This window comes from Aulonocara sp. 'chitande type north' Nkhata Bay, linkage group LG8, assembly GCF_057382095.1.
Source record: "Aulonocara sp. 'chitande type north' Nkhata Bay isolate Kocher_YH1m ecotype deep benthic linkage group LG8, A_spYH_male_GT1.1, whole genome shotgun sequence".
Lineage (NCBI taxonomy): Eukaryota > Metazoa > Chordata > Actinopteri > Cichliformes > Cichlidae > Aulonocara > Aulonocara sp. 'chitande type north' Nkhata Bay.
The window spans coordinates 18,143,720-18,169,536 of record NC_141351.1 but is presented as its reverse complement, the minus strand read 5'-3'; the positions used below and the strand labels follow the sequence as shown (position 1 = coordinate 18,169,536).

General features: G+C 39.3%; 1 protein-coding gene across 1 annotated transcript in view; it reads left to right on the top strand.

The window, feature by feature from the left end:
* Positions 1–9,276: 9,276 nt before the first annotated feature.
* Positions 9,277–25,817, top strand: part of LOC147323588 (melanopsin-like) — a 31,936-nt gene continuing 15,395 nt past the window's right edge. Inside the window, exons 1-7 of the mRNA XM_086304027.1 lie at positions 9,277–9,633; positions 16,072–16,208; positions 16,349–16,482; positions 21,936–22,139; positions 24,196–24,367; positions 24,601–24,762; positions 25,509–25,616. Coding sequence (XP_086160153.1) covers positions 9,511–9,633; positions 16,072–16,208; positions 16,349–16,482; positions 21,936–22,139; positions 24,196–24,367; positions 24,601–24,762; positions 25,509–25,616 — 1,040 coding nt within the window. The 5' untranslated portion in view covers positions 9,277–9,510. The remainder of the gene's footprint in view (positions 9,634–16,071; positions 16,209–16,348; positions 16,483–21,935; positions 22,140–24,195; positions 24,368–24,600; positions 24,763–25,508; positions 25,617–25,817) is intronic.

Genomic DNA, 25,817 nt, shown 5'->3' with positions numbered 1-25,817 from the left:
TTTGTTTAGAGATTTTTGTTGACATCCTGAATTTCTGTGTAGCTTTGGTTGAACTGTTGTGGCAGCTTTTCTGCTGATTAGATGATGCCCTCGCTTTTTCTGTCTCACTTTCATTTGTTTGAGTTAACATGTAATGATGTAATGGTCACTGGGTCTGCAAAATTTTCCCTCAATTACATAATTTCTGACTAGCTAAAGGTCACTGAAAGAGTGCCTACTGCTGCTGCTCTGTGCATCTATTAACTTTTCAGTTAGATAAGTGTTATGATGATGAATTGTTCTTAATAATATTCTTGTATAGTATTATGGTAGGACATCAATCGAGCAACCTGTAGGTTACTTAGACAGCTGCTCTAACCTAAACTGCCCACCTAATTATTAAACTGCGCACCCACATACCCACACCCACACATGATCTAGATCTGACCCTGTGCATAATGGTAAAGATGGCGACTGTCCTACCCCTGCCCTCAAACAGCCAATCAGAAGCCAAAGTGGGAAACATATGAGCCATACTTTTTGTTACACTGATGCACATACACAGTAAAAGGTCATAGCAATTTGACTTGTGGATGGTTGATATATATAATAATGAAGTCAACTGTATTTTGTTTATTTCACGTAATGTATCCATGCCTTGAATTAGCACGGCATTTGTTTTGTGTGAGGCTTGAGGGACACTTATCATTGCTGGTGCTCATTACAGTGTAATGTATATGTAGTGTAATTCTTGCATGTGTACCAGGATATTAAAGTTTCTTAAATTTCATTTGTTGGCAGAGTTAGCGTTGATAAATGCAAAGAGATTTTATGTCCTCGTGACCAATGATATTAAACTAAATAATATTTGGATAGGGGCTTTTTAAATAACTGACATGTGAGGCTTTATATTTTCTATCAGGATTTTGCTCTATAAAAGGTAAATTAACTGGTAGTTATATAGCACTTTTCTACTCAAGTATTCAAAGCATTTTAAACCACATGTCTTGTTTCCAACATTCACACTTAAAAGAATGCACACACCCAGAGAGATTTTCTAAATATCAGTCATTTTAGATCTCTCGTTTCAAATGACACCAAGCTCAGGTGTGACCTTAGACTTGGGCACTTTCAACACACCTGACTGCAGTTTTGTGTCGGTTGCTGTCTTCTGAGTTTGTAAACAAGCGCCGACGTCTCAGAGCTGTAATTTCTTTCCTCTTGAATCGAGAAAAGAAATTATTTCCCATGGAATCAATTTAGCAGGTCCAACAGGGAACAGGGAAGAAGGGTTCTCTTCCATAACCCTCGAAATATCAAGCACTGGGTTTGAACAACATGTCAAGAAGCAGCCAGAATTTGGCTCGGTTATGTTTGACAGAAGTGGCTCGTTGTCCTCTGTGGTTCTCCCTCCCCAGCACTGCAATAAACATTTTTCATTTCTCCATCTGGAGGCTCCTCTGTTGGACAGAAACAGATGAGAGCATCTAGTAATCAAACTGTCAGGCCAGTGTTGCACAAAAGCCCCATCGTACAATATGTTGAACTAAATGGCCCACATGATCATTGGTCATCCTATCGGGTCTCTTGTCACACACTATAAACAAGAGATCTTTAGGACCTTATACACATACTCCTCTGCGCTTTTCATTGCTTCTGTTCTATCTTAATACACTGGCAGTTTGTGTATCTCTATTTATCATGTATTCCTCCCTAATCTATAGCTGTTTAAATTTTCAATGCATCTCAATCCTTTTACAGCAAATCTTTATTTTACTTTAACCAGTGTTTAACTGCCCCTTAGAGACAACAAAGACTCAGTTTGGAGGAAGTATCCTTGCCGTTTTTCAAGGAGATAGATCTTTAATGCTTTTCCTTTTATCCATCTGACGTCTGTATACTAACAGACTTCAGACTTACTGTGCACCATCAAAATGAGGACCCAAACCTGGTGTCAGCAGGTGAGGCAGACAAAGGGAACTTTAATGGCACTTAAAACAAAGTGGGAGCAAAAAAATGGTTCAGAAAATTGGCAAAAAACCCAACTGAAGACTAACTACAGTTTATCCAACAAAAAGATGAAACACAGAAAAGGGACTTTACTAAAGGAAGCAAAAACAAAGTCAAAAGGAGGTATGGATGGAGATGTGAATAGCAGCTGGTGAACAGACAGACTGTCAAAGCAAGCAGGATTATAAATATGGTCTAAGAACAAAAAGGACACAGATAAAAACTAATTAGAGTGTAGCAACCAATTATAAAAAGCAGGAAGGAAACAAAGATGGGAAATAAACCCATTGGAGACCACATATATTCTATGGTGTGTATAGTCCAATTGTTGCTGTGAATTGTATAAATAAAGCTGATTGGCAGTTATTAGCTAACAAGTCTTGCCACACTGAAGTCATCTTGATGAAGCCTCTGGGCAGTTATTTTGAAGCTGCTGTCTCCAGAACCATAATTGTAAGCTACAGCTACAAAACTGAAGGTCAAGTCTGATAAAGAAATGGTTTTTGGTGATTTTTCCCCAGAATAAGGTTTAAAAAGCCCTTTTTCCCCAGCACTTAAAATTCTTCCTTTTAAGATGTACCATTAAGAGAGGACTCAAAAGCAGCATGCAGAGGAAGGCTAAAGTGATAACAAAGAAATAAACTTTCTATAGCTTCAGTAGAAAAAGAATACAGTAAGAATAAAATGCAAAGTTAAGTAAAAAGCAGTTTTGTCCAGCTCAAAATGAACTATAGACTAAAATCTTTTTTTAACCTTCAGATCTGTAAAGGGTCATGCTAGATTTTACTATTGTAATGCACTGTGTACTGTTGTTAGTCAATTGTCTCTTGCTCGTATACAATTAGTTGAAAATGCTGCTGACAAATTATTATAAATATAGCTTTAGGAAACTGCTGATCTCTGGAACTGTGGTTGGGAAATAGGTTGCTGTTGTTTTATTTTATGTAAATATTGAGAATGTGTGTAGCATCAATCTCTAGTAAATGTAAACTCCAGATGTGACGAGGAAGAGCTGACTTTAAATGACGCAATCATTGGGGAACAATTTGTGATTGTGAATGAGCGCTCTTTACCGGTTTCACACTACGGATAATCCTCCATCATAAAACATCATACGGCCGAAATTGACTTACTTTTTAATTCAGAATGACCCAGAATGAGTGAGTGACCCCATAAACTCACCAGAAAAGTGTTCAAGGAATTCAAGAGAGGTGTTTTACGCATGGACTGTAGACATGCGACCACTGTGCATGTGATGCTAACTTGTCTGCCATTTTGAAAATGCAACAATCATGGTGATTGTTGCAAGTGGGGTAAAGCGAATAAGATCCCAGTAACACAGGCATAGAAACCGGTCTGCGACCATCTGGCAACCACCAGTCATCATAAAGGAACAAATGAGTACTCTATGACTGATTGCAAGTGGAGATTTATGGCAGTCGCTGGGAAAATGATTGCTAAAGTCACAGTTGTACAAGCTTGCAAACCAGACCGTAAGCCCCTGGCAGCCACCTAGCTCTAGGAAAAATGTGTATTCACTGGTTGGCAAAACCTCCTTGGTCACAAGCATGTTATTGAAGTTGTAGTTTGAATGAAAGAGGCAGATTGTCTACAAACACTGTCTAGTTCCTCTCAGAGCTGCAGTGAAAAATGTGACACTAACACATGGAGACCGCTTCGTTTGTTAAAAGTTGCGCCCTTTGAAATATTTAGAATTTTCAAAAGGCATTGAATTTACTTTGAAGGCAATCTTTCTCCATTTATGTTATACTCTTCCAATCTGTACTACTGCTCAGCTAGTAGTTAGCTAGCATTTGCTGGCAACCAAACTTGGAGGTATTTTGGTGAAGATCTTTTTTGTGTCCAATTTCATCCTGCAAGAACCAACCTCCACAAACTGCCGCCAACCACTTGGGGAACACATAAGGAACCAGCCTTAAGTGGGATTAGAATAACTTTGGTGATTAGAATATTCTTTCTCGTGCTTACGACATAAAGGTATTTTTTATCTTTAACTATTTTTAATCATTTTTCATACAAGAAAGAGAAAGTGAACCTTGAACCAGGGTAATAAACACCCTTTTTGACTTACTATGAAATGAAATAAGGTCATTGCTACAAGCTCATTTTTATCCATCTATTTTCCGCCGCTTATCCAGGTTTGGCTGTGGGGGCACCAGTTAATCTAGTTGTTCCCAAGCTAGGCAAGAGACATGATCTCTCCAGTGAGTCCTGGGTCTTCCCTGGGGCTTCCCCCTGAAGGACATCCTTAAACAACTTATCTAGCAGATGTCCAAGAGGAATCCAAATCAGATGCTCAAACCACTTCAACTGACTCACTATGATCTGGAGGAGCAGTGGCTCTGCTCCAAGTCCCTCGAATGACCAAGCTCCTCCCCCTATTTCTAATGGACAGCCCAGCCACCTTTCAAAATAAATTAATTTATACTTGTATCTGTGACCCCATTCTTTCAGTCACTACCTAGAGCTTGTGATTATAGGTGAGGGTAGGAACATAGCTCAGCCATTGAATTGATAGCTTTGTATTTACGCTCAGCTCTCTCTTTACCACAGCAAATCAGTAAAGCGTCACTCCTGATGTTGCACCAATCCATTTGTCAATCTGATGCTCCATTCTCTCCTCACTCATGAACAAGACCACAAGATATTTAAACTCATTCACTTGGTGTAGTAACTCGTCCCAGACTCAGAGTGGACATTTCAGCCTTTTCCACACGAGAGCCTTGGTCAAGGTGAAAGTGCAGATTCTCATTGCTTGAGCCACTCCTGTGCAAGCTGGAAGCTACCACCTGATCAAGGTCGAGCTAAGGATGAACCTCTTTGCCACTGAGCACTTTTTTAACTAATCAGTCATGCCCCATGTCCTTAGACTCTGCTTCCATTACAGAATGGATGACAGTGGGACTGAGGAGATCCTGGAAGTGTTACTTCCACTGCCTGACTATATCCTCAGTTGAGGGCAGCAGAATCCCACTACCACTGTATAGAGTATGAGTAGAGTGTCACTTCACCCTCTTGATTTTTCTAATGTTTTATGAGAATCTTTTTGAGGCTAGCCAAAAGTCTTATTCCATGGTCTCACCAAACTCCTCCCACACCTGTGTTTTTGCATCAGCCACTGCCAGACTTGCACTCTACTGGGAGCACCTGTCAGCAGCCATTGGAGTCTCACGGGCTAACCAACCCTAACAAGTCTCATTCTTTACCTCCAGTGTCTACTATCTGGTTCTAAGATTACCGCCACAAAAGGCACCACCAACCTTGAAGCCACAACTCTTGCAGCCATCTCAGCAATGGAGGTGGGGAACATGGCACACTCAGACTTAGTGTCCCCAGTCTCCATGGCGGTATCTGCCAGTGGTTCCCAGTGCACCATCACTATATGTGTGGGTACGCCAATGCTGTCCAGCAAATTGCTTTGATTTAGCATCACTCTTTGTCTTGCCCCCCACTCAGGACCAGTTTGCCTTGAAAGACCCTATAAAGGCCAAATAACAGCAGAGCTCCTTGGATTACTGGAATGCACAAACCCCTCTATCACGATAAGGTTGTAATTCATTGAGGGAGCTTATGTTTATACTTTAGCTTATTGTTGCACTAGCAGTTAAATTATTTGTGTTTGCTTATTTGCAATGTACTGAGTTAGGTTTACTTTCACTGGATGCTGCCTAATAGGATTTTGTGGTTGTCGAAACTGATATATTGTTTATTTACATGTAAAACAACAAGCAAATATGTAATATATGCAATATCCTGGATACAATGGGTTGCCTGATCTAAAACCAGGTCATTTTAATGTAACCTAATTATTTTTGCATGTGAGGAGCCTAATGGATGACGTGGAGAAAGAATAACCTGTATAACCTGAGCAGGACTGAGCAAGAGAGGGAGGAAGGGCAAGGATCATGCCACACAGAGCGGTACTGTTTAGTCCTGTGTATTAAATGTGTTATTTGTATAATGCTACTGTTGTGTGAGTCCAGACCCACATTCTGATCCTCTTAATATCAGCCAGTACTCTGAATCATGGGACCAACGATTCTGTGGGTGTTACAGCAGCCAGAGGGCCTCAAATACACTCTCATAAATACACACGGTACACATAAAATCAAAATAAACAGCAAGTATGCAGGAAGGATGAGTTTATTTGTTAGAAAGTTCAGTGCAAAGTCTAGAAGACAGAAGTAAAATGTTTAAACATCTTGAAACCCTAAACTTGTATGTTGTATGAATGTGTGTGGACACTTGGTTGCAAAGAAAGATACAGAAATGTATAAAGCATGATGCCCTCAAGCCACAGACGTCCGACCCGAGAGAGGTGGTAGATACTCTTCACATACAAGATTGTGGTATAACAGAGGGGAGTTAACGTAAGTAGGGTTAAGACAGTTAAAAGGGCACTTATGGTGTATTATAGAGCATTAAAGGGCTTTAGTAAGTATTTTCAACATGTTATTGTTGAGAAGTAAAGACCGCAGCAAAGACAGTTATATAAATGTTAAAATGGGTTACAGGGGAAGGATTTAGTCTGCCTTAATGTGCTAAAAAAAAATAAAAAACAAGTCCAAAGGCAAAAAGGGCAGTTGAGGTAAAGAGAACAAAGGGAGGAAGGGTTTCACATGAAGAATCTCTTGACAAATTCGAAGAAACACTCGAGAGTTTCTACGAATTTGTCAACATTTTTCTTTTGCTGTATCAATGAGTGCCTCTTCCCTTTCCCTGTCCTGAGACTGTTTTCCCCTACTTCTCAACAATAACATCTTGGATCAGCAGAGATGCAATGAATGCTTTATTGTTCACCCCGGAGCTGGTGCAGACGAGACCAAACATGCTCCTGCATGGTAAATGTATCGGTCTTTACCACTGTAGTATCACTGCTAACCAACATTACCTTCCCAGGAGTCATAAGACAGACAAATCAGTGCACCCCTGACCTTTCTCAGAGCTTCATCTGTCTTCCCATTAGTACCACAACTGTTACATTTTGTTGTTGAGCAATCTAAATTTTGGCTTCCAGATTTATCAGCTATTATGAATATCTAAAAAGTGATCTTACAGATACGTTGGTTTATACAGTTTTTGTTCACTCTGTCCAGTGTGATAGCGCTCTGCCTTCACTGAGCCTGATCTATGCTTCCCCCGTTTGTCCTTAAATGCTGTCTTGCAGGTTCCTGATATGAAGAGTTAATTAGTGCAGCTAGTAATACTTCACAACACATGCTGAACATTCAAACACTCACTTAACTCATTTAGCACACTGCAACCCCAATAAACACACTGCATGAAGTCATTGTGGCTTCTGCTTTTTTGCTGTTTTGGGTAATAAATTGGTAAATTTTGGTGATAGCTACATCTTTCCTACTATTTGTCATGACTCATAAGGCAGACACTGACACCACCAACAAATGGAAGACAAACCAAACATTGCAACAGTGGGAGAACACCAGATATCATAAAAACAGTTAGCATCACTTGTTGATTTCTAGATGCCGCATTTTAAAGCCTCAAAAGTGGCATTTGTCCACCACCATGTTGGTTCATACTGTGCATCTGAGGTGTGACTAGCATTACTGACCATGGTGGGAGTTGCACCAATCAGACATGGCTGGAGTCATCCCCACTCCATCATCAAAGCTTTCTTTCTTAACCTGGTAAAGGATTTATTAAAGCCTTTTTCATACTTTAATTCCTCTGCATGACACATGTTAGTAATAAGAAACGTATTTGTTAAGGTGATAAATTACAAAGCGCCTGTTTACTTGCAGAGTGAATATTCATCTTTGGTCACAATAATTTAATAGATGCCACAAACAGGCAATGAGAGAAGCATGTGGGAAAGAATGCTGTTTGACATGGAAGGACAGAGGTTGCTTTCACTTTGTTTTTAACTTCTTTTGATCTACTACTAGATGTCACTGGACAAGCACTGCTTGCTTTGCATGCCAAGTCAATAAATAAACTATATGGGTGCAGTGCACACACCAAAAATCACATATTGTCTCTATAATGTATAATAATTCCAGTAAAATGATCCCAAAAGCACAAGTAACTGCAGCTGAGTGGCACAGTTCATTGACTTGAATTAGCAGAAGCCAATAGTAGACAGCTAGGTGTTGCCACAGTGGCAGCCATGCACATGGCCACAATCCAAAGCTTAACAATTACACTCAGAGAGAAACTATTTACAGAGATCAAGACTGGTTTAAATGGTATTTAGGCATTTTAATGTTATACTTTGTGTGAATGCACCTACTTTTGGAGCTACCCTCAAATGGCCAATGGATAAACTTCAGCTTTTGGGGCTTCCGCACTGGCTTCATCTTTCAGCTCAAGACTTGAACAACAACTCTTTTAGTAACATTAGTAAAATAAAACAAAAAAATATAGCTTTATAGCAAAATAAAGCTAAAAGGCTTCAATGAAGAGACTTTGAAGCAACTGCAGAGCAAGCCTCCAATCGCTTTCTTTATAAAATTGCAATTTACAAATATTTCTTGAAACAATGATCTGTAAGTCATAGCTAAGTAGGCTAATGATAGCAATACACCTCCTTAGTTCACTATTTCCCAAGTGCACAGGAATGTGCTTACAGGAAACCAACCAGCCAGTAAATCCAAACAATTCCAATTGTGATTCACAGTAGGATTGGACACAAAAATGAGAAGATTAAGAGGCAGTCCCAAAATCTCTTTAAGTCATCATATTTCTTTAATACTTCATTTTTGTGTGTTTTTTTTTTTACTTCACTTCCTTTACAAGTACAACATTAGAATGAAAATCTAACAAGATCAACTCAAATACATTTTTCTTTTCCTCATCGATTAATGTATCCCTTCATTCTTTAGTGTTTGCAATTGGGTCATTCACAATGAATCATTTCTCAGCAACGCAATAAATACAGATTTTTACTTAATGTTACCTAAATGCATGTATTTTGCGAGCTGTAGCTAGCCAACATAAAACTTGGTTCTCCCCAACAAGAAAAGCAATAAATGACCATTCAACGCCATATGTGGAGGAGGCAGCTAACAATCTAGTGAATAATTCTTCTTTTTGTTTTTTCTTACTTTAACTCTTACCAGTAGGAACGACATATAATAATTCCAACCCAGGAGGGAGTAGGAAGAGAAGCTGTGCAAACAGGCAAATCTGGAGAAACACTACTTCACTCATTCCTCGAAGTTAAATAAACAAACAAAAACTAAAGCCCGCTTGTGTTCCTGTACATATGCAGACCCACTGACACACTCCGAGGCAATCCCGGGAAGGGATTGGGCGAGACACACGCACAGATAGAGAGAGAGCAGGTCTTTCCCACCCTATCAACAGCTGCTGTACTAACAGCACATTTCTGTTAGAGTGGGATATGAAAGCAGGGTAGGAATAATGACTGGCCACTTAGACTCTTAGACCACCTCATATATAGAATCAGCAGTTGACAATTCCACTTTATCACACACACACATCTTTATTTTTTCCATTAACCACCTTGGATCTTTAATGGATTCTAAGCTCCTAATTGGACCGGTGTTCCCGACACCGGACCCGACTTCCCGTACACCCTGGAATATCACCTCCATCAGCCCTCGCCGGCCCATGGAGCTTTCATCGATGGCTACAACTGTAAGTATCGCGCTACAACTCTTGATTTCTCCTTTCTTGTTTAAATGACTATCCCTCGACTGTACTGGAGAGCCCCTGCGCGTTGCATCGATGCGTAAAGGAGGCGAAAATGTGAACCAACCCACCCAAATGGGGAAAAAACGGGCAAAGGAACTCGCTATTTTTTTTCATTCAGAAAACGTGAGATGTTTGAGAGTGAGAGTGCGCGAGGTGTCACCTCTCTGTGAATGAATGAATCGCGGCAATCTCCCCATGCATGCGTATCTGCGCTCTGTTCATTCAGCGCGGGACCTGAATGAAAGCAGGAGCGCAGCGCAAATCCCGTCATCACCGGTGGTTCTCTGGCTTGCTCCGCTGAGGCTGTAAAGAGATGCTGTGGGTGTATTTAGGGTTTAACTTCTGTGGTGAGAGCGCGAATCAATTTTAACCTGCTCCTCGTGTAGTTTTCTTATAATAGTCCTCATATACCAGTTTGCAGGGACATCATCCACTTAATAACTAATAACAGTTCTTTAATATTCCAGGTGACTTAACGTAACTTTACTGTTTTTTTGGGGTTTTTTTTTTGTAAATTCTGTCCGCACAGAGGCACATGGAAACAAACCGATAAGTGATTTTAATTGTTTTCTTGTAATTGCTTTAGAAATTTGTTTTAAAGTCGTCCACACCTCTGTTACCTTATTTACAGTTATTTTCAAGCTGGAAAGCATTACCCAGCCTCAAGTATATATCAGATTCTATTTCTCTTTGTCTCCCTCTCTGATTCAGAGTAGGATTAGTTTACCCACCGCATCCAAAAAATCCCAAACAGATCTGTAGCATCGTGATCATCTAGACGATCTGTGTGTACTGAATATAGAACACAAGATACTGTTTAACTTTGCCCCACATGAGCCCATTTTGACCTTGACTAAGAATGATTTATAAAAGGAGATTTAAAGATGTACTGAGAAACACATGGGTGAAGTGATACACTGGATGTAGTTCAACAAGTGGGAATGGTATAGTTTGGATTCTGAATTTGAAGCTCAGACTTGCAGCCTTTAACCACTGTATTTATGTGGTCTGGTGTTCACGGGAGTGCTGGGAAAAGCTGATAACAGAGCCGTGCCTGGGGGTAGCTTCTGGAGAAACAGATGGGATCTTCTGCTCCGGATAAAAATGTGGTTTTCATTTTGATCTTCCTCTCTAGGATTCTCTTTTCTTCTTTCCACTGTTTGTGGCATTTTGTTAATTATCTATCTAATCCGCAATCTCTACAAGGACATAAGCCAGTTTAAAATGTCCATGCGTGTTAGTGCGCATGGATGCACATACATTTGAGCACAGCTCGTGTGAGTGCTGATATGATACGTGCATGTGGCTTTGTGTCTTAAAAAGGAGACTATGATAGAGCATGAGTGAGTGGGTGGCCTTTTGTAATCGTGTTTTGATACCTGGTAAACACAAGAGTTTGCCTCTGAAGACGCAGACAACCTTTTCTCTGCCAACATGCTGATAGGCTGATTAACAACTTGCTCTTGAGGTGTGGCAGATTCAGTGAGCAGATAATCAGCTGAGCAGTTACTGCAGCATTTATCAATCCCGTTAAGCCTCAGAACAACTGAAGGAAAAAAGGCTATTACCACTTAAAAGAGATAGAATAGGCTGCTGGATTGCAGTTACTGATTATTTGTTTATGTTTGCATTCAGTAGATATGGGAGTGACAGGACATGATTAAAGTTAAGTCAACTAAGCCCTAGAATAAATCCAGAATATGAGGTTTTAATTGTGCAAATATACAACCTTAACATATTTTTTAAAAACTGGATGGACGTTCCTTGCAGCAGCCTGTTGGTCAGTTGTGGTTGTGAATGTCCAACACACATCAGTGCACTAACATCAACACAAAACAAAATCCAATAACTAATTTTCTTAGATGATCTTTTATTAATTCCTGACAACCAGATTTCACCCAGATATTTTACTCACAGAAAAAATCTTTTAAGGGATTATGCCAATATTGTTTTTCTGAACTGCTAAACAAAAGCATCAAAGGCGCTTGATTAAAGATGAACTTATAGTATTGAACTGACTATAAGATCCTCTTTAAATATAAGAGATGGTTCCTATTTCCTAATATGTGCAGAAGTCTATAGCTCACTGATATCTGAGTGGCTACAGAATTGTTTTTAATAAAAACATAGAATCTCCTGCAGTTATGTTTATCATATATGGCTGCATCAGAGGGATGTTGATTTAATAATTTTTGCACACAGATTCATCAGTGCCTGTGCATGTGTGTGGGGAAGATACTGAGCTTGAAAACTCTTTATGTTTACAGATATTTAAGAGGGACCTACAGTGCTTTTTCTTATTTTCGTCAGTACTGACTGTTACAACTTCACATTTTCAAATTAAACAAATCTTCAAAATTGAGGTTAGCATTTGTAAGTAATCGGTGTGAGCCAAAAGCTCATGCTTCAGAGCTCAGTTTTTTCTACTCTTCGCTCATTGTCAAAGAGAGGGGATATCCCTAATATGGTCATCTGGAGCACACAGCTCTGTCTGTGAGCACAGCAGCTCCACCCACCTGCTGTTCAAACATTTTGTTTGTATGGAGCGCCCAATCAGAATAAAACAAATACTGATATAAATATGAGCATCTATGTTCTTCTTATTTTTATTATTATTAAAAACAAAAGAAATGACTTAATTTCATTCAGATTCAACTCCTATAACTTTTCTTCTTCGTGTTCCTCTTCTTCGACGTCTCTCACAATCTCATATATCCCTTATCTTAATTTTATGCTTCACTTCATTTATTTTTCTTTGCCTGTCTTATCTCACTGTTCATTAAACAGTCACTAGACCACTACATTTGTATTAGCTGTTTTTCAGCGATGAGGAAAAACTCAGCGATACTGGTGCGTCTGGCTTTAGTATGCGTTCACAGACATATTAACTATCAAGAGTATAAAGATAACATTTTAGTCTGTAAGTCTCATAGGAAAATGCATAGAGGACGAGGAGCCTTCCGTGCTATGCAGCTCGCTGTTTCCTTCCTTCCTCCTCGTCATGTGATCGGCATTAATCTGGTCCTAAGCTGCTCAAACTGGGAGAATGGTGACATCAGAGGACATCAGAGGGAAAGAAAGGAGTGATTGAGAGATTTGTAGGAAAAGTCAGGAAGGTGAGAAATTATGCAAATTGGGAATCATCAGTGGCCATGGAGGAGAAGCAGATCCAGCAGAGAAAAACTGAACTGTGTTATCCAACGCATCCCTCATGACAGCATCATGCATGCATGCAAACTTCATTTTCCACCACATTTTCACTCATTAGCCTCCATAACTGTGCCTCAATTTTCTCACTCTACTGTTCCTCCATTTAAAAACAAGAGCTTGTGACTCTGCAAAAAACCAAACAAAAAACAGCTGAAACGGATGTCAAATAAGCAGAAAAAAACAGATGCACACTTAAATGTGGCGTCCAGGATTAATGAAAAAGATATGCGTGTTCCAGTTGACCGGTAGGGCAGCTGAGGAAGATTTAGTTCAGCAGAGCTAGTTCTGGGGACCGTGTGCATATGTGTGTGGGTGGGTGTGCATCTGTCTAAAAGAAACACAGGGAGAGTCAAAAGGGAAGTGTTCATGCAGGCGGGTGTGTAAGGATTTCTGATATGAATTCTGAAGTGGAGCTGTGTGCTCTCAGGTGAAACAGCGTCTCAGAAAAAATAAGGTGCTGTCAAATGAAAACCTTTCATTAACACGCAACTTCTTCTTCTGAGGTAAAAAAAACCAACAACAAAAACCCCCCAAAACCCAACCTTGGTTTATTTCAGTTCATTTAAAATGCCAAGTGGTTGAATATAACTAAGTGCATCTTTTAGGGATAAATTTGTGGCACTTTCTTTAAATTGATTCTTTGTATTTGACTTTAAACCTTAGGACTCAATGTAATGTATTTTAATATAGATAAAAGGGCTTCTTGTACAAAACTGCACAAATTCTGCAGCCCTGCTGAATGTTAGCAACTGTAACAAGATTGCATCCAGTTTTGAAGATGCACTGACAAATTTTCCTGCTAATAAGTGCAAATGCAATGTTATCAGTTAAGGTACTTAGTACTGACCAAATCATAGCCAACCGTGGCATGAACTGAATCATGGATTTGACCAAAACCCCATAATTCTGCATGCACAGCACTGTGCAAAAGTCTTTAGTCTCTTTCATTTCTTTATATTTAGCTTCCAAAGAGCCCAAATTTTGGGTCATTTTATTTTTAAAGTGGTCTTGAGAAATAGTGTCAAGGCTTTCTGATGCTACGCTAAGTTTTTCTTTAGACACTGGCTGCTTTTCCACCCATTTTTAGTCTAGTCCACGTAGCTGACCATTTTCAGAGGAATACATTTTATTTTTTTAAAGTCATTTAGCACTGACCTATGGATTATTTAAGAAAGAAAGAAAGGCACTTAACTCACGTTTTGTACACACACACACACACAAAATCAGGTTGAATCTGTCATAAATAGCAAAGATATGGTAATTTGTGTCATGGCCTGTGATTCAGCCATTTTAGGTTCTTAGTTTCAGTTCTTGATTATATTAAAGTTCAATAAGGAGCGATCAATAGAAGAAACTGAACATGATTTATTGATATACAGAATTCAATTAAGGTATTTGTTGATTAAACTCTGATGGCCCATCATAGCAAAACAGAATCCCAACAGTCATATCAATTAGGGCAGGACCCCCGTGTCAAGTTTACCTTTGTGTCCAAGTTTTTTGATTTAATTGTTGTTACTCACTTCCTGTTTCACGTTGCTGTCTAGTTTTCTTGTGTATTGTATTCAGTCTCACATTTTCCCCTGAGACTGTGCTGATTGTGTGCACCTGTGTCTTCCCCTCAGCTGTGGTTCATTCCCTTGATTGGCTCTTTGTGTGTGACAACTACATCATCCTTTAGTCCTTTATTTAGTCCTTTGTTAAGTCATCTGTTTAGTCTCCCAGTGTGCTACTTTGGGTCACTTTTCTTGCTGGATTTATAGGAGTTTATGTGTTTATGGACTTCATTATTGAACTTTTATCCACCAATGAAGGTGTGCTTTTTGTTTATTCCACCTGTCTCCTATGTCTGCATTTGGTTCCTTAACCTGCAAACGGTAACAGTTCAACGGGCATAAAATTTTATTTTTGCACAAGAAAAGTAATTCCCTTTTGGTGCATATGTCAGCATGGTGTGCAGTGTGTCTTTAAAGAATGAAGGCAGCTAGAGAAGTGGAGTACAAAAGAACAAGAAGAAGAAGAAAAAACTATCTACAGCAGGTGAACAGCATCTAAAAGTCACGTTCTTAAGAAATAGGAAAAACATCTAGCAAGGACTTAACAGCGGATATCTGGCCCCTCAGCTGATCCATCTACTGTTCACTGAAGCCTCACCAGAAATGGTTTCAGTAAAAGAGACACTGTCAAGCAGTCCGTCTTTAAAAGAGATAAAGGGAGAAAAGATGGAGATATGCCAAACTACATAAGAACTGGACTGAAAAATAGTGGCAACACTGACTTTTTATCAATAAAAATCAACAATTTGAACAATGTTTAGTCCAAATTGTTGCCAATATGTACACTGAGTGTCTGCAGCCATATGTAAAACACGCTGGAAGCTCTGTCATGGTGTGTGGCTGCATTTCAATCAGTGGTGTTGGGGATCTTTGTCAAAATCTATGTAATTGTGAACAAAAAAAGGGTGCAGCAACATTTTGATCAACCATGCAATACGATTTGGAAAGAAGTGTTATGGCTTCATTTTTTTAACATGACAATGACTTTCTACCAATGCAGTAAAAGCATACCTGGATAAAGAAAAAGAAACACACATACACACACACACACACAATAGAACACTATCAGTCAAGCATGGCCACCTCAGAGCCCCGACCTAAACATTTTTGAAGCATTGTGGGATCGTCTTGACAGAGAATGGAACAAAAGGCAGCCAACATCCAAAGAAGAGCTTTGTCCTTCAAGTAACCTTGGCAACTGTTCGTGAAGACTTCTTAAAGAAATGAAAAGAAAACTTTAAAGATTTCAGCCTGTGTTTAAAAATGTAGGTGGTCGTACCAAAAATGTATTTCGCACATTTTGTGCCCATTTCCTCCTTTCTAGCAATTTTTTTTTAAATGAGGGGTGGCTCAAGACCTACTGTATACATAGTTGTCTATATTAATTACAGCTGAATAACAGCTTAAGCCCATTTTTTACATGAGTATTTGTTTTGTTTTCCTTTCCACTGCAAGCTTCTATTCCTCTCCATTTAAGATTTAATGAGATTTAAATCATCCCAATTACTACAATAATTATTATTTTCCTTTTCTTTTTCAGTTTTTCTTTAGATTTTGAATTCTTCACTGTCCTTTCATGAATTAAAAGCAATTGCTTCCTGTTGTCCTGTTGCAGGGTTCCATGGTCAGAGACGACCCATTTCCAACCGTAGATGTTCCAGACCACGCTCACTACACTATTGGTGTTGTCATCCTTGCTGTAGGCATCACAGGCTTGCTGGGAAACTTCCTGGTCATATATGCTTTTTGCAGGTATTTCTTTTCTGCTTATGTGACTGATTTAAATGAATGTCCCACAGTTACTTTTGCATATGCGTGTTCTGATAATAGAATATGTTGTGACTTATTTATTCCCAGTTCATTAAGCATGACAGCTTTATGTTTGTATGCAGGAGCCGAAGCCTGAGGACACCATCCAACATTTTCATTATTAATCTGGCAGTCACAGACTTCCTCATGTGTCTCACGCAGACGCCCATCTTCTTCATCAACAGCATGCACAAACACTGGATCTTTGGGAAGAAAGGTGCAACACTGTGCACATACAAAGCTTAACATTTTTAACTCAATTACGTAACATGTTGCACTTACAGACTTTACAGACTTTAAACAGTCTTTTATATGTGCAGGCACGCACACTTTGAATTCCACCTGTAACTTTAACCTTTTCATTGTGACATACAGTTCAGTGAATGTTCTCACACAGATACACACACAGAAACACAGCTGTCACCCCGTATGATTGCTTTTCTGTCACAGTTTAAAATAAAAAACACTGTGCAGTAGGGTTACTCATAATCAGATGTGCAGGATGATAGCGTGTTTTACATGAATGCATTCGGAGGGAGGTATCATTCATTAGCAGATGTCGTATTGAGAGGTTTTTAAAGAGGCAACACACTCCACTGATCAAACACTGGTAGTCGAGGTGCCTTCAGGAGGTGTCCTGACCTTGATGAAGACAGCCAATGGCTGTCAGAGCTGGAGCTCAAGTCTCAGCGGTGGTTACTGCAGGGGGGCGTTTGCTTCCTTTTTTTTTTATTCTAGCCTTGGCCATCCTCCTACCCAGTTATCCTTTGTAAAAGACAGAACAAGATTCAGATTATGAAATGAAAAAATAAAGCAAGTAAACCGGGTGAGTCTTGCAATTTATGTGTGTTTTTTTTAAGGTGCAGTAAGTCATTTTTTAAGATAATTTCACGTGAATAGAATATCCATGTAAAATTAAACCTAATGTGTTCTAAAATAAAATAAAATGAATCCATTAAAAATACATATGAGTGAGCACCTGTTTGTTGAAGCCAAATCATTGCCCCATCATCTTAAATATAGTGAGGTGGACATTTTTTGGTAATAATGTTTTATGTATGTGGCTAGAGAATCGAGCACATACATTGAACACTTAATACGTTTATTTTATTTTAAAGATTACAGATAGCTCTGTTAAACTGTATATGAGTTTTTGACATTTTTACATGTATAGTTTCATCATCGCTTTCTCATCACGGTTATTTCCTCCCCCACCATTGCACTCTCTTCTTCCTCATCCTCTTTCTCGTCAGCTTAAGCCTCATCTCTTGAATTTAAATCAGGGTTTTAAGACATGACAATGTGCATGAACATGCTTATTTGTTCTCAATATTTTTGCAATTACATATTGTCAGCAGAAAGCTAACAACAAGCCAGCTAAACAACAACAGCTGGTTATAAGCTAAAGAAAATATAAAAGCTAATGTTAGGCTTGAGTGTCCCAAAGATTACATTTTCCATCTGATAAACACATAAATAATTTTATTACATTCTCACATCATTGAGAGTTTATTTGCTGCAAGCCAGAGTCCATCAATGTTAGATCCACTTCAAAGAAAGCTGGCTAACAGTGTCAAATATACTCAACAACTCATCTCAGGATTGGTGTCACTGGTCAGAAGTGAGCTTCACTGATACATCAGCTCATATCAGATTGCTTTCAAAAGGTTTTATAGTCTCCTCTGAAGTAAATATACCGGAACACATATTGATAGCTGAAGTAAACAGTGGCCCAAAAACCTACACTCACTGCAGATGAACAATGGCTAGAGGTGTTTGTCCCACAGCAGACACAGTAGCTAAGATTATGCATTTGACCTGGGAGAGGTAAGAAAGCTGTTTTTATTTTGGGTGCAATCTGTAATGTACTGACATCTAGTGGCAAGATGTTACACACTGTACCTTTAAACAAAATCTCAATACATTAATTAATAATGGGATTTTTCTGTTGTGCCTTAGGGCAGATGCATGACAGATGTAATTGGGAGAGGTTAAATTAATACATGGAGTACATTTATTAATAGCGTTAGGGTTAGCCCGAATTGTAATCTGTTGTTTGCAAGCTGCATGCGGCTCTTTAGCTGTTAAAGAGCCATGGGTTGCCAACCTCTGCTCTAGGGATTCTGTGAGTGGCAGTTTTAGGAGGTTAGGTGGATGATCTGTCAGTCTGTCTATTGCAGGGACATTGATTTTCCTCAAAGAATAAACTTTAGTGACCATCTGGTTTCTTCAGTTCAGGCAACAATTATACACAATGAAATGATGTCATCTATTAATTCATTTTCTTAATCGCTTGTCAGGGTAGCAATGTGGTACCCTGCCCATCCTGGGCTGAGAGGCAGGGTACTCCCTGGACAGCTCACTAGTCTATCACTAAGAAAGATCTAAGATAGAGACACAGACACTGAGTAACCAATGTGTCTAACAAGCAGGAGGAACCCACACAGGCCCATGGATAATGTGACCCCAGCCAGCTGCTGGATTTAAATCCAGGACCTGCTTGCTGTGAGGCAAACACTGCCCCACTGATGAAATGATGTCACATAGATTTGATTTGATTTACTAGAAGACCACAGAGGTTGAAGTTACCCATATTATTCCAGTATGTTTATATTTGACACACATTTATTGACAAGCTTTCAAATGCAACATTCAAAATGTTAGAAACAATAGCACATTTAATTTCTTGCACACGATAACATGCTGAGTGTTTGCCACTAAGCAAACCACAAGTCTTCAATGTTGTTTGGACAGATGATACCAAAGTAATGATGTTTGGTCATAACAGTTAACAGTCAGCACCAGTAACCAGACTGAAGTGTTGTGGCAGAACCTTAAGAGAGCAGTGAATAGACAAATGCAAACCCCATGAAAACAAACGGGCTAAAATTCCTTACCAGCGATGTGAGAGATTAATAAAGTTATACAGAAAACAATCACTTCAAGTTATTGCTGTTAAAGGTGTTTCAGCTAATTCATGGGGTGTTCTTGGTTTTTCACAAGATTGTAGGAGACCACCTACTTGTGTCAGTCAATAGATCGATAACATTCAAACTGGGTGGTATTTTTAACACATTTACCCACAAGTGTGGGTGTAGAGTCGCTATAGTTTAGGGCTATGTAGCTATCACCTGAAGTTTAAAACTGCTTCACAAAGACTGATCCTATACAGCTATCAAGGCTTTTCAGTTTCTTGTTATCGATTTAATAGCTTTTACTGGTGTTTGTGACATGTTTTTATACATGAATGAATGAATGAATCCAGGGGCTTAAATATGAGAAATATGAAAAATGTGACTGATGGTATATTTTGATTTGAGTATCCTGTGATATAAATAAGCTGCTAGGGGAAAAAAATCAAATGAAAACAAGAAGAGCAAATGAAGTGAAACTCAAAGCAAGCAGGTTTTACATTCGATGGACTGTTGGCTGGTTGTTAGAGTGAATTGTTGTCTGTCTCTCTGTGTGGAAACCTTATGATTGACTGATGGGTGTTCCTTGGCTATCGCCCAGTATCAGCAGGGATTGGCTACTGTACACCTGCAACATTATTTGGTGAAGCGACAAAGAAAATGGATAAAGATAAAGTGTCACAAGATGCCATAATTAAATGAGCTCCAGCCAAATTCCAAACACTGCAAAACATTTTAGATATCATAGATTATTCAGCATTTAAAATTGTTGAATGTATTTATTTGTCCACCTTGGTTCTAATGAATCTGATGCTTTCACATGCCATACTTTTTCTTCTTCTGGATATTCACTGGACGTTGTAGTTTAACTTATCTACCATATGCAAATGACAATTTTTATTATTTTGTTTTTAGATTTAAATGTCGGTTTTTATTGCATATTTCCACATTTTGCATAAAAACTATCTCATAAATTTTTTCCCCTCTTATAAAGCATTTGGACTTCACTATGCTCTCAGCATTGTTGTTACAGCAAATGCCTCAGGACTTAAAAATATTGTTCTTCTTCAGAAAACATCTGCTGTTTATTGTGAACCAGTCTGGAATTTATTAGCTTCAGCATTTGGCTTTTGAACACACGCACACACACAGATGTGTTGATGTACACTATATTAAACTGCCTTAATCGCCTGCATTTGTTTGAGTTTCATCACAAAGCCAACACAGAGTTTGTCATATGCTTGGACTTGATGTTGTGATTATATGACGTGTGACAGGTCAATGGTAATTACAAAACTACAGCCTGGAGGAAAAACAGCTGATGAAATGATGAGTGAATGCTTGTCGTTTGTCATGCGTGTCATCTGCATGAATATATTTCCACAAGTGTATCTATTAGATTTCCTCATGGATACATTAAGTGTAAACATGCCAACAATGTGTCTCTCTAAAAAAAGACAGCATGTTAAAATATTCTGACACATTTTTCATTATATAAACATTAGGTTTCACACTCCCTGCTTTCTATTTCCCTCACATTTTCTCTCATTTCTAATTCACCACATACACTTGTCTGCAAATGATGTTAAGTGTAATCGCTAACCTAGAGCTCTTTTCCAGCATTTCATATCTCATTTATCTCATTATACTTCGAAATGTAGCATGAAATTAAGTGCCAATCAGATTATTTAAATAAACTGTTTTGGGTCTTTTTTTACCGTGATAATTGAAAAAAAAAAGGATCGAAAAACTATGAATTTCATGCTAACGCTGCATGTGACAACAAACTGTACATAATAGATGGAAATAGCCATCATGATGTCAACCACCTGTTTGTGAGGTTCCCTTACTACCTACTGCTGCTTGTGTTGGTATCCACTTGTTAGTCATAGCGACCCTTAAGACATTCCTTATCTTTCACCTGCTCCATCACCAATCAATCACCTGCCTCCATCTCACCCTATTCCTTCATACGCTCTGTACGTCCTCCTTCACAACATCCAAAAACCTTCCCTGTGCTCTTCCTTTTTTCCTCCAGCCTGCCTTCAAACACGCTGTCTCCTCTTTCTCTTTACTCAGCAGTATCCTAGTTACAACAAGCACCTTGCCGGTCAACAGCACTCGTGTCTGTCATTGCTAACACAACAATGCCTGCATGATAATGGCTATTTTTGATTTGGCAATTATTTTATACCAAATGTTCTTCCTGATGCAACTCTCTCCATTTATTCTGCCTCGAGACCGTCACGAGGAGTACATCTGTTTGCAGCCCTCATGGCTAGGTTGTGATGTGGAAGTTCTTCCTTATAGGGCCTATATAAGATAAAGCACTGTGAAGGAACTTGTGTTGCAAATTGGTGCTATACATTTATAAAAAGGGAACTGAACACTTTACATGTTATGAAGCTGCAGAGCTTTTAGCTCTTTTCCTACTTGTACCATGCTTTTTGGATTATTAATAGCTGGAAATTTCAACAGGGAGCAAGCCTCAAGTGGTAATTGAAGAATGCAGTTTTTGTCACTTGACTCTAAGAAATTCTTACAGTCCAATTGTATAGACTATGAAGCATAGATCTCAAATGGTCAACCAGCAAAAATGTTCCCCTTAGGAATAGAAAGCTAAACCTAACTAAACATTGCAGTTAGAGAGTTAACCACTTTGTCTGCTATCACTGTAGTTTTTACTACAATTATTTGTGATTATACAATCAGATGTGGTCAGTATTAACATGAGCACATGTTGACATTTCCTACCCAGGTTGTGAGCTGTACGCCTTCTGTGGAGCTCTCTTCGGTATCTGCAGTATGATGACACTGGTGGTGATTGCAGTGGACCGGTACGTGGTGATCACCAGGCCTCTGGCTTCCCTCGGGGTGATGTCTCGTAAGAAAGCATTCACCACTGTGGCTGTTGCCTGGCTCTATTCAGTGGGCTGGAGTCTGCCGCCCTTCTTTGGCTGGAGTGAGTACAATTTTATTCAGTGACCTGGATGTTTAATAATGATTATCAGTGTGATATAGCGATATAGTTTTTGAATCTCTGTCTAGCTACTTATTTCCAACTGATCTAACTAATGGCAGCATTTGTATTTCCTGATGAAAAGTGTGGCATTATTTCAAAGAGATCTTGGTTTGCCTTTTCAGCACGGAAAAAAATGAACATTTCACGTGAATCATTAAAACACTTGATGGATATGATAGTGGAACAGTTTTACTGAGGCTCTGCAGCCTCACACGTTTTATGGTACCACATTTGCATCTGTTTGTGAAGGTACTCGCATTTGCAGAGTACACACAAAGGGGGATGCTACCAATGCAAATATGCTTGTGTGCAGTCCTCCAAGGACCTGACACCTTAACATTGATTAAGCTATGCGAAGGTTAAACGCTGACTGGTTGAAAAGTGGACCATAACAAGAAAAAGGAGCGACAGCCGAGTTCAATACAAACAAGAGAAGAATGGGGGAAAAAATTTAAGACAAAAAGTTCAACATGAGAGGCACAGATGGTGGACACTTTCCACTGTTTTTAGCTGTTTCACTATTTTAACTCTTTGCATGTAACTTGGGATGCATGTAACTTGGGATGTTGTTGGGCTAGGCCCAACAACATCCCAAGCAGAAGTATGGTTGCTTGTGACATTGCCACCTGGTGAGAGTAAACAGCTACAACATGTAGACAATGGTCTGCAAAGCTGTGCGTACCACCACAGAGCTGTGTTTGAGCCATCGCTCTCATATTAGCTTTTGGCTTTTCCTGTACTGTGTTTGATTTAGGGGAGGGGTATTTCTGTCCACATCTTGTTCAAGTATCACAAAGTACAACTCCAGCTGTGAAAGCAACTGCTGCAACCCATGAAGAACAAGTCTACATTATTAAAATCATAGACACTTAAGCTTAGGCCTGTCCAGAAAGTGTGTGAGGACTGATTAAGACAACAAAATACAGCTAGCAATTATGATTGATAGAGGTGTAGGGTAAGAAAAAAAACAAACAAATAAATGCATACAATAGTAAGATTTAGACACTTACATAGCCTGTCACAGCATGATGTCGCCTCCACAAAGGACTCCATGGTGGTAGTACATAATGGGTTACATGGCAGCACCATTGAAAGCCTCCCTTTTCTTAATCTCAATAAATCCAAGCTTTTTCTGAAAAGGTTGAAGGTTTTAACTTAAAATCTACAACATGGCTTCTTATTAAGCCTAACCATAACATAACCATGGCTGGAAATAAAAGTAAACTCGAACGTGTCACTAATACTGATTGATTAAAAATAAAGGTGCTTTTGGACAATGTGCCAGAAACAGTGGAACCACAGGGGAGATGTGTTTGACTTGAATGTGCATTGACTCATTCTTTATCCAGTGCCACCACCACCAGGGAGTGTGTATACCATGGCAAGGCTCTTAATTGATTTTCCATTGGTATGTTATGCATTCTTAAGAAGCTGTGGTCATTTTACAAATTCAAGTCTAGTCTCAGGGAGTGACAATCAATGGAAAGCCCCACAAACAATGGCAAAAAAAACCTCTTCAGGATTTCAAAGAAATATCTCAGTGACTCCAATAAAATACAGTGAGAGAGGATAAATTACATAAACAGTACAAACCAGTAATGCAGCTTAATTCTGTATTCCCTATTTATGCTTTGTTACCTGTATTTCCAAAGGCTATTGGCTCTTTCATTCATTGTCTTCAAGGTTGTTTAGGTGTTTAGCAGTTATAGGATGGATTTCCTTCCATACATCTTATATAAAACAGTGTTTTCTTCCATTTTTCTGTCCACTGAATAGACAAAATAAATCAATGTGGTAAAAGGTTGGCCATATAGTAAACTCCATTCATACAAGACTCACATACTCTACCGGCAGCCCTTTATTGAAGTAGTAGGCACAAACATGTTCAAAATGCAGAAGTATGAAGTCAAAGACTTTTCAGGAGCAAAGAGGCAGGAGAGAAATGTCAGATTTAATGATGTGGAAAATGACCAAAAGAGTTTATGTCCTCCCAAAGGTGCCTACGTCCCGGAGGGTCTGATGACGTCTTGTTCCTGGGACTACATGACGTTCACCCCTTCCGTCCGCTCCTACACCATGCTGCTCTTCACCTTTGTCTTCTTCATCCCTCTCTTTGTCATCATTTTCTGCTATTGCTGTATCTTCAGAGCCATTCGACACACAGCGCGGTTGGTACTGTTCATGCACACACGAACATCAACACCATTTATGGCTATTATTCTCGAAGGTCTCCTCCTGTGACACACTCCCACAGCTGTGTGAATATCAACAAGTTAGCCATAAAAATGAATTACAAACGAGGGTCTGTTATCACAGTAAAATTACAATTTATATTATTTATTATAGACGACGGCTTTCGATAACTATTTTTACTGGTGGTGGGCATGTCTGTGCGTCACAGGGCAATAACAAAGATCAACTGCGAGGGGACCAGAGACTCTGCAAAGAGGTTCCATAAAATGAGGAGCGAATGGAAGATGGCTAAAATTGCACTCATCGTCATCCTCCTGTTTGTCATCTCCTGGGCCCCTTATTCCTGCACAGCCCTCACTGCATTTGCTGGGTACGTGCACAAGTGTGTGTGTCAGTGTCTGCTAAAGAGACATCTTTTTTCACAGTCCAGTGACGTCTAAAATTCTCCATTAGGACGAAAAAACCCCAAAGTTGAACACTTTACTCACAATAAAGTACTGAGTTTATGATTGAAGATGCCATTAAAGCTGTTTCAGCCAAAAGCTATTTATCTATGGCTGCGTGGTTTTAGTCGTAACAAGACTGTTAATATTCCTGTAGGAAGTGAACTCCCGTGATGGATTACCTAGAACAGAGTATTCATCAATACACATGCATGACAGAACCAAACCTTTGTTTTTTTAAGTAGATTTGTTCCAAACCACCATATTTCTCTCAATACTTGGTAGACCAATAAGAAACTAGGAAAGGCTGCATACTGGATTGATCAGGTGGACAGTGACACAACTACCTGCTGCCTGTTCTTTTGCGATGGACTGTGCTGCCTGTCCAAGAAGTACCCCATCATTGTCCCAGTGTCACCTGAAGTATAGCCTCCAGCCCACCGTGACCCTGGCTGAACAAGCAGTTAAGAAAATGTTGGGGTGAAGTGAGGGATGAATTGAGCACTAAATGCAAGCCCAACTGTGTGTCCCAGTCCTGTGTCTCTGCACTAATTCTGCACAAGACAACACACGCCCACCCATGCCCTTGTCACACAAATGTGTCTCATTTCCTTGTCTCATTTTTCTTCCTGCCACCATCTGTCTCATCTCTCTCTCCCTCTCTCTCTCTCAGGTATGCAGACTTGTTAACTCCTTATATGAACTCTGTTCCTGCTGTGATTGCCAAAGCATCAGCTATCCACAACCCCATCATATACGCCATAACACATCCTAAATACAGGTAGGATGTAGCTGCAGTAACAGTTAAAAAATAATGGTGTTCTTTCTCAATCTCCTCGCACACAACAGCGGTGAAGAAGCAGACGTTACACAAGGTGTCAGAGTAATAATTAAGGACATAAAAATAAAAAACTTTTTGCAGCTTCAGTATGTACACAATGGCACACCACAGTAAGAATGTAAGAAAAGAAAGAAAACATCA